The 10000-nt window shown below is 36.2% G+C and overlaps 1 protein-coding gene across 1 annotated transcript in view; it reads right to left on the bottom strand.

Moving 5' to 3' along the window:
* The window catches only part of COL24A1 (collagen type XXIV alpha 1 chain), a 281993-nt gene that overhangs the window by 146667 nt on the left and 125326 nt on the right, over positions 1-10000 (bottom strand). The window contains exons 23-24 of the mRNA XM_023758248.1: positions 6450-6503; positions 5054-5098 (exon numbers count right to left, since the gene is read on the bottom strand). Of these exons, the coding sequence (XP_023614016.1) occupies positions 5054-5098; positions 6450-6503 (99 nt within the window). The remainder of the gene's footprint in view (positions 1-5053; positions 5099-6449; positions 6504-10000) is intronic.

The following is a 10000-nucleotide window of genomic DNA, read 5'->3' as shown; positions in this document are numbered from 1 at the left end:
GTTGCATTCAAAGACAGGACAACTCGTGATGCTTGCCACACAGAAAAGACCTTGGAACTGGAAGCAGAAAATGCAAATCTGTAATCCAGATCTACAGCTCACTAGCTGTATGAACATAATTGCTATAAATTTCAGTTCTATAAATTTCAGTTTTCTCACTTATATGATCTTATAAGGGCTGTCTCAAGGGCTGTCTCAAGATTTAAAAAGTCACCAATAAATAGATGATCTTTCTTTCTTTTTTTTTTTTTTTTGTATTTCATCCTCTGACTCCACCTCTATTTGATTTTGAATGGTTATAATCCAGCTTAGAATCAGCCATCAGAAGCTCTACAATTTAAAGGTCTTGTCATGAGAAGTGGAGTACCTGATTTTGAGGATTATCCATGGCCTTTCCTCTTCTTCTTCCTTTCTGTTCATCAGTCATTTACTAAACAATAGCGCACCAGAGGGCAGGCAGAAAAACAGAGAGGACACAGTAGATTGCTTATGAAATCTTGCTAAATTGATAAATTAAGGAATAAATGAAGTAAAATCAATTAGCTGGGTTATATTTTAAGAGATAAATCAATGTGGCCAGACTATAGGACAATCATAAGAAACTTTTCAAGTGAGCAGAAAAGTAGCACTAAAACTTAATGCAAGCAAGGTTACTTTATGAAAAAAATTCCACATTTTATATATAAAATAACAGACCAGAAAAGAATCCTGAAAGTGACCTCTGATCATTTCCCAAAGACATCCTAGTTGACTGCTATAGGATAAAGCTTACGTGGTTTTGAGTATCAACAAATAGAAAACATAATAGAAGTTATCACCCCATTCATGCAGAAGGCTGTGGAGCCATTAAGTCTAAAATATTTAGTCTAGTTCTGTTTGCTCCAACTCCAGAAAGACATAATAAAACTGGAGGGCAGCCAGAGCAAAGAAGACAAATCAGCAGGCGAGAGGAAGACTAGAAACAATAAAATTCTCAGAAAAGAGTTATAGATTCTTAGAATTGGAATTATCCTTAGAATCATGTATATTAATTCCTTATGCTTCCATAATATTCCTGATAAATCATAAATAGTTTAGTTTATTAAAGGCCTATTACATGCTGGAAACTGACTAGAATCCTTCCATTTTGGGAGTCTATGTCCAATATTATCACCTCAAATATGTCTCAAATATCCACTTTGCTACATCCACTGCCATCAGCTTGGCCCAAATCATCTTTCTCTCTCATGCAACAGCATCCTAACTGGTTACCCTCTTCTACTTCTGCTCCTCACAGCCATGGACCAACTCCCCAATCCACTGTAACCAGAGTAATCTTAAAACACAAATTAAGTCATGTCATTGGCTTACTTAGAATACTTCCATGACTTCCCACCTACTTTAGGATCAAGTCCAAAGTAAGAAACATGACCCTTAATCATTTGGCTCATGCTTCCTTAACTAATGTCACTTCACATTGCTTTTTCCTTGGCTCACCAAAGTCTATCCATATTGGCCCTCTTTGAGTTCCTCAAAACAGCTAAATGCTTTCCCATTAGGCCCATTACATATAACAACCACAACCACCATTACAGCTAACAGTTATGAAGACTTTACTATGTGACTAGCTCTAGGCTAAGTGCTTTAAGTGAATTACCATATTTAATCCCTACAAGAAACTCTATAAGGTAGTTATTTTCATCTATTTACTGTTGATAAAACAAATATTTAAGGAAATTAAGTAGTTCTTCTAAAAAAGTAGGTAAGTGGCAAAGGTGGGAACTATGTCATATTGGACATGCCAGGAATGTTCTTTCTCCCCAGTCTTCCCTCTTCTTTATGGTTGCAACTTATGTCATTTCCTTAAAATTGTCTTTTCTCATCTCCGGAACCAAATTTGGCACCCTTGTTCCTTACACTTTCCTCCTATAAAACGTGTCACAGTTTATAATAATATACTTCTTTATGTGATTATTTAATTCTTGTCAAACTTCTAATAGACCATGTAAGTTTCATGAAGGCAGAAATCATATGTTCACTAAATGTGCCTAAATATAAATATCTGCTGAATAAATGACTTAACAAAGTCATCCAAACCTTATAATAATAAGATGTTGAATTACTCTATGGACGTGTCTGTTTGAGTGTTTAAAAGGCTATTAAAATATTCTTGCTGTTCTGATAATGTTTATCAACTAATCCTAACTCTGGTCTTTTTACCAATACTGAAAAAGTACATTATCTTCTCTTCTACAGCTCTTCAAATACTTTTAGCCTAGAAAGTTAAAGACAGAGAGGACCAGCAGTTAAGGTGGGATAATTCCAGTTTATTAAAAAAAAAAAGAATGCTCAAATGAAGAAGATAAGGGGACATCTTTTGAAATTAGAGAATTATTTAGGGCATATTTATAGAAATTAATTCTTCACCTATAGTAAATGAATTTAAGGGGTATACAGACATGAAATGTAGATGGGATTGCTGTATGTGGCATACTCTACTGCAAATTGGATTCTAATTTGTATAAATCTAGAAAAAAATAAATAAAACTGGGGAGATACAGTTAAAGGCAATAAAATGCCTGTACAGAAAAACTGGGAAAAGTTAAATCTAGCTATGTGGTTACAAATAAACTTAGATATCCCCAAATCATAAGATTGATGTTATGAAGTGCAACCATATCTTTCAATATCTCAAGAGAGTTTTGTTTTAACAGAATTCTGGATTAGATGAACTATGCTTCTAAGATTTTGAAATTAATAAAATAAAATAAAAGTTGTTACTTACCAGATCCAAAAATACTCTTTAAGCATTTTATATGTATTAATTAACTCAAAATAGCCACTAAAGTGGCTAAGATAGAAAGCCTTTATCTCCTATCTTTAATGAGAAAGATGGAATCTCAAACTTGGAAAGGTCCCTTTGTTTTGATAATTTACCTGATACTTAAAACCTCTCTATAACATTTAAGCCAAGTGGTTATTCAACTAACATTAAAATATCCCCAGTTATGTTAATTGACTTGAGGAGGCCTCATTTCACAATGTATACATGTATCAAATCATCACCTACACTATATCTTACAATTTTATTTATCAAATATACATCAATAAAGATGGCGGGGGGAGGGGGAAGTTGCCAGCATGGTATAATGCTTTGGGTTTGGAGTTTGGAGCTCTGGGTTTATATCTCAATTCTGCAATTTATTAGCTATGTAACTTTAAACAGGTTGCTTATTGTGCATCAGTTTTCTCATTTAAAAAACTAGAATAACAAAATGTGTCTTTTCAAATTGTTTGAGAATTAAGTAAACTGCTATAATATAACACATCACTTGGCATTATGCCTGGCACACAGCAAATGATCAATAAATGTTAATTTCCCTCCAATAACATAAACCTACTGCCTGTGTGGTCTAGTTTCTCTTTGGATAGCACTGGCAATGGGTTCTTACACTATGTGGAACTAGAGCAATATTATTAAGTAAATAACACAGGAGTTTGATAGTTCTTAAGAAAAGATTCTCTCCATTTTAACTTTAGCTATTAATTCTAGTCCTATATATTAAAAGCCTAATATGTTAAGTGTCCAACCATTCATTCGACCATTAGACCAGTCGCTATGAGGCGCACTGACCACCAAGGGGCAGACGCTCTGACTGGTAGGTTAGCTTGCTGCTGGGGTCTGGCTAATTGGGACTGGGCAAGATGGGCCAGACACGCCTGGGAGCCCTCCCCTGGTCCCTCCCCAGCTGGCCAACCTCCTGTGGTCCCTCCCCAGCTGGCCCCAATCAGGACTGGGCGACATGGGCCAGGCACGCCCTGGAGCCCTCCTGCAGTCCCTCCCCGGCCCCGATCTTGCATGGGTGGAGGTCCCTCGATCTGGCCTGTGCTCTCTCGCAATTCGGGACCCCTCAGGGGATGTTGGAGAGCCTGTTTCAGCCCCATCCCCACAGGCCAGGCCCAAGGACCCCACTGGTGCACAAATCTGTGCACCGGGCCTCTAGTTTATATATATTTTTTAAGCAATTCAAAAATGGCAGCATTTAATTTCTTTGAGCAACCTTGGAGAAATGTGAGTTATAATAATTGATGAGAAGCCTTGAAAAATTCAATTGATACAAATACTCCATTGAAATTTCCCTTCTCAGTAAAAACAAGTACAAAAAGTTCACCTTCAGGTATTCAGAATTCATTGGTATGGCAATGATCTTTTAAGAGTAAATGGATCTTCTCCTTATTTTTATTAATAAGTAATGACAACAATTAAGAGTATAAGTAATGTATTGATGTTTTACAATAAGACAAGAAAATATGATTATTTAATTACTGAAGCTTACAAAATAATATTTAAAATTTTATTTAAGTCATAAGATAGGTTATAAGGACTTGAATTTGCTCATTAAAACTATTAAATGGTATCACTTGCTTTGTGACAACCCAGCTCACTATGTAAATAAATTAAAAATTGCATTAATTTAACATAGTACTTTATATATGTTAAATAGGTTCATTTGTTAGAGAATATTTTAGCTGGCTTTATCCATTGTATAAAATAAAATTACTTGTAACCTATCTGATTCAAATACAACATGAATCCTCCTACTTCTGCAGTAATGTAAAACATTTGTTGAGGAAATAAATTATAGTATGCATTCTACCTCATTACCTCTTGGTTCATTCCATCTTTCAAATATACCGAAAGGTATCTTCAAACTATTAGACTATTTTTATGGTTTGATAACTTGTAACTTTTTAATAATGAAAAATATTAAGGTCAAATTTAGTTCAAAATATGATCAGAACTAAAATTAAAGACCACTTATTAGAAACAAGAATGCTCCTGAGATCATAAATATAATTTATATTTGGATGAAAATGTTAGTCACTATGTTTTCCCTTATTTCTCTCTTATACAGTAGGTTTTATTTGTCACAGCACAAGTGAGTTTAAATTTGTGGTGGATAAGAACTTTTTGTTCTGAATTTGATAAGTACTAATCATGGCTAACGTGATTCCTAAAAATGCTTACAGATAATTGAAATATAAAAGTAGGATCAGCATAAAATATACTTACTGTTTCACCAATCTTTCCAATGTTTCCTTGATCTCCCACTTCTCCCTGTTAATAAAGAATATAAAGTTGCAAAAATGACTATTTTTCAAACAAGATTATTCATGCATTACTTATGTTTTCATTTTAATGTAATTATCTAGTTATAACATAGAAAAAGGCAAAAGAAATCTCAGTTATTCAAAACTAGGTTGACAGTTCACTAGACAGCTTTTTTATGGAACATGACTCTATTTTCATTCAAATAGTAATAACCTATTTTCTTAAATTACATTCTTCCAGTAAGGACTTTTAATCAATTTTTAACCACTTCTACAAATAAAATTTAAAAAATAAAATATTTATTGAGGTATACTCTGCAAAAGGCAGATGGTAGGCACTGTGGAAAATGTTAAAAAGAATATAAACAAAGCCCTTGTCCACAGGAATGCTCTATTTGCTTCAGAAAATTAGGTATTTCCCAGAAGAACAGAGTATATGCCACACATAAGTAGCAAATGGCATCATAGGAGCAGGCACGCTGTGGGCTGGTGGAGCTAGAGTTGACTTCACTGGAGAAGTAATGTTATGTTTATAATCATAATTCACAGTCCCTAAAGCTCTGAAAACCCAGTTTTTCACAACTTGGTGACAAACGTGTCCTAACCTTAATTTATTTGGCAGCAATCCTTTACCTGATCTGAGTCAGGCTGTTTATTATAGTGTTGATTTATTCTGATAAATCTGAACATCTTGACAGTTCACCACAAAAATATTCATGTGTCTAATTATGGTGTGCTGACCATAGCCTATTGTCGTGTTAGGTAAAATACAGTATAATGACCACAGTATCTCTGAAAATCCAAACATTAATGATTTCAAATAATGAATTATGAAACTACATTTGAGTTGGGCCCTGAAGAAGAGGTGATATTTACACTGGTGATGAGAACAGCCATTTTTGATGGTGAGATATGGCATGAACAAAGGCTGAACAAAGGCATAGATATATTAATGACAAGTAGAAGATCAAGTTCAGGGTGTTTCACATAGTTAATCTTACAGGAGTATATGTTTTATTTATAGAAATAGGAGAACAAATTATCAATTACTGTCTAAAAATTAATAATTTGTTACAATGTGGAGTAGTAAATGGTTAAACTGCATTGAACAATACAGTAGCCACTAATATGTAGCTGCTTAGCATTTGTAACTGGCTGGTGTGAATTGAAAAATGATGTAGTAATTATAATATACAGTGTCTCAAATGCTCTTAGAACCAGTTTTAACATGTCACTGGTTCTCTCATTTATTAATGAATTGAATAAAATCTTTTGACATGTGTACATTTTATAAAAGTAATAATATTATCTTTTTGAAAATTACACTTTGTAACTGGTAATAAAGTCATTTGCTTTACCTTTAAGCCTTCGGGTCCTGGTTCACCTATATATCCCTTTTGACCTGGTTTTCCCTAGAAGAGAACAGAAAAAAAAGATAACTTTAATCATTTTCATCTTTTAAAGTTTCCTAAGATTTATAAAATTCAGACTATTCTATGAAATATAATAAAATTATTTGATAATTGGATTTTATAATATACATTGCCCGTTCATTCTATAATGTCTGTCTACTATGTGCCATGCACAGTTCTAGGGGCTGGGGATTGAGGAGTGCACTAAACATACCTGCCTTCATAGAGCTTACATTTTAGTGAGGATGCATAATTTAAAAAATAAGTAAAATATATAGTATGTTAGGTAGTGGTAAATGTGAAGGACACAAAATTAAGTAAGGGAGGGAGATATAAACTGTTGTGGGAGTTTTGTTAAATTTTTAAAATAAAATTACCAGAGAAGACCTCACTGAGAAGATGGCATTGAGTAAAGATTTGAAGAAAGGGATACATTGCGTGGATAGCAGCGAGAAGAGCATTCCAAGCAGAGGAAACAAGCATGTGCAAAGCTTGAGGCAAGAATGTGCCTGGTGTGTTGGTAAAATCGTGAAGAGTCAATATGGCTGGAGCAGAATAAGAGAGAAGGTCAGTAAGAAGACAAGTCAAAGAAGGGAATGGCAGATGGGAAACCAGCTCATGTAGGGCCTGGGAGTCTCAGTAAGGACTTTAGCTTTTACTCTGAGTCAGACAGGAAGCCTTAGACAAGCTTTGAAAAGAGAAGTGCCATGATCTAAGTTTTAACAGGATCAATTTAATTCAAGAGGAGAAATGGGGAGTTCAAAGAGGAGTCTGCCGTAGACCAATTCCAGCATGTCATAATTTCAAGAGTTTCATCAAAAGGTTGATGAAACTTGGGGACTCAACAGGGTTGAGTCACACATGTAGTCACCTGTTGGGAATGGCTAAAGGCATTTCCCCAAACCTGAATAGGAAACTGATTGTGGCTGCCAGACAGTTAAAGGGCATCTTAATCTACATGTTATTGCCTCCTACTGGCCAAACACCTGAACAGCCGTAGGCTATTCCCCCATTCTGACAATGGACTCTGTACCCTTTGAAACCTTACCCTTTGAAGTGTATTATCTCCACCTTGCCTTAGGACAAAGTGTGTTAATAAAAGCAGGGGTCCTAGACAAGGAGGGACTCTTCAGTTCCTTTAGCTGAAGGTCCTCTGACCCCCAATGCCTTTCAAAATTATAACTCATCTCCGGACTCTTTATTAGTCTCTGGATTTCTATGTCATCTACGCGCAGCCCCTTTTCCAGATTCCTGAACCCTTCTTGATGCTGGGACATGAACCCCGGTATAAATGGACGCCCGAAGTGGGACAAGAACACCAACAATAGAGTCTGCTGCAATAATTCAAATGAGATATGACAATGACACAGATCAGGTGGTAACAGAGATTAAGGCTGTGAGAAGTGGCAAGATTCTGTATATAGTTTGAAGGTAGATCTTCCAGGAATTGTTGCCAGGTCATGTGTGAAAGGTGAGAAAAAGGGATAAGTCAAGAATGAACTCAAGATTTATAAATCCGAATAAGGGACCTAATAAAATGGGAAAGATTTTGCAAGAACAGGTTTGGAGGGTAAATTGGAAGCTCAGTTATGGACATATCAGTTTGATAGTCTTTTTAAACATCTCAGTGGAGAGATCACGTGGTAGTAATACAAGTCTAGAGTTCAGGGGGTAGAAGGTCTGATCTAAACATACAATTTTGAAAATCACCAGCATTTTGATGGTTTGTAAAAGCCATAAGACTGGACCAGTTTATCTGAATATAGATACAAAGGAGAAATCCACAAATCAAGCCCTGGGACACTCCACAATTTACAATTTGAATAAATTAGACAAATATGCAAATTTTCCGCCAGAGAATCTGGAGGAAGAGCATGCAAGTGAAGAAAATGTTTCCAGAAGAAGAGACTGATCTAATAAAATTCTGAAGACTAAGTATTGAGTAATATGAAGATTAAGAAATGACCATTGAATTCAGCAACAGAGGGGTCAGTGATGACCTCCATAAGATCATCTTTTGTTTTGGAGTAGTGGGGACAAGAATGGTCTTAGTAGATAGGGTGAGGAGAGAAATTGGAAAGAGCATATATAGGCAATACTTTTGAGAAGTTTTACTGAAAAGGGAAGTAGAGAAAGATAATACCTGGAAGAAAAACTGGAATCAATACAAGTTTTATTTTTGTTTTTAAGCTGGAAGAAATAATGGTATGTTTATATTCTGATAGGATTGATACATTAGAGGGAACAAAATTATAATGCAGGAGAGAATGGAGAGAATTGCTAGATCAATGTTCTTCAATAGGCAAGAGGATAATGTATGCAATAAGCAAGAGGAAGTTTTGGCCCTTGCTAGGAAAATGGTGTATTTGTTTAAATTATTAACACCTAAGAAATTGGGTGATGGGTACATATAATATGCTGTAGTATCTTATAGGTTTTTTTTTACATGTATGAGATCATTTCAAATTAAAATATTAAAAAATTAAAAATTAAAAAATATTAATTGAAATGTATCTGCATTACATGAAAAATCTCCTAATTGCTTCTAGCATAATTTATTAAATTGTGCTAAAATTTACAAGGTTTCAATTAAAAAATATCTTAATTCTAAATGATATAATAGAAAATATATAATAGTATAGTTATAAGCACTTATCTGAAAATAAAAATTTAAAGAAGTGAATTTAAAGAAGGGATTAGCCAAAGAAAATATATACACAACCCATGGACACAGACAACAGTATGGTGATGGCCAGAGAGAAGTCCGGGGCAAGAGCTGGGTAGAGGGGGCAAAAGGGGGAAAATAGGGACATCCTATATCTACACTAATAAAAGAGAAAAATGGTAATTGGCGTACGACCGCTACCCTTCTGATTGGCTAATCAGCGTATCCTTATGCAAATTAACTGTCAGCCAAGATGGAGGCCGGCAGCCAGGCAGTTGGAAGCGAACATGAGGCTTCCTTGCTCCCGTGACTGCAGACTCCAACGTTCCCCGCCTGCCGGCCTCTGAGCTGGCAGTTTGAAACATTCTAACAAATATAGCCGGCTGGGATCTCAGAGCTGAAGTTATACATTGTTTCGATTATAGAACGGCAAACAAACCAGCAGCGGAAGCCTCAGAGCTAGAGCCAGAGCTAAAGCTGGCCCAGAATAAAAACAAAAAAGAAAAAAAGGAGCGGTTGGGAGCTTCCCGCCAGCCTGAAAGCAGTCAAAACCGCCAGCCTGAAAGCAGCCCTCAGCCCCTCACCCAGACTGGCCAGGCACCCCAGTGGGGACCCCCACCCTGATCCAGGACACCCTTCAGGGCAAACCAGCCGGCCCCCAGGCCTCTATCCTATATAGTAAAAGGGTAATATGCCTCCCAGCACCGGGATCAGCGGAGCCGCGAGGCCTCCTGGCACCAGATCAGCATGACAGGGTGCAGCGCCCAAACCCTCTGATCGCCCTGCGGCTCTGTGTGTGACACGGGGTGGTGCTCCAACCCCCCCCCCCCCC

The sequence above is a fragment of the Myotis lucifugus genome, unplaced genomic scaffold (assembly GCF_000147115.1).
Source record: "Myotis lucifugus unplaced genomic scaffold, Myoluc2.0 scaffold_126, whole genome shotgun sequence".
Taxonomy (NCBI): Eukaryota; Metazoa; Chordata; class Mammalia; order Chiroptera; family Vespertilionidae; genus Myotis; species Myotis lucifugus.
The sequence above is the reverse complement of the archived record's forward strand: the minus strand, read 5'-3'. Positions and strand labels throughout refer to the sequence as shown.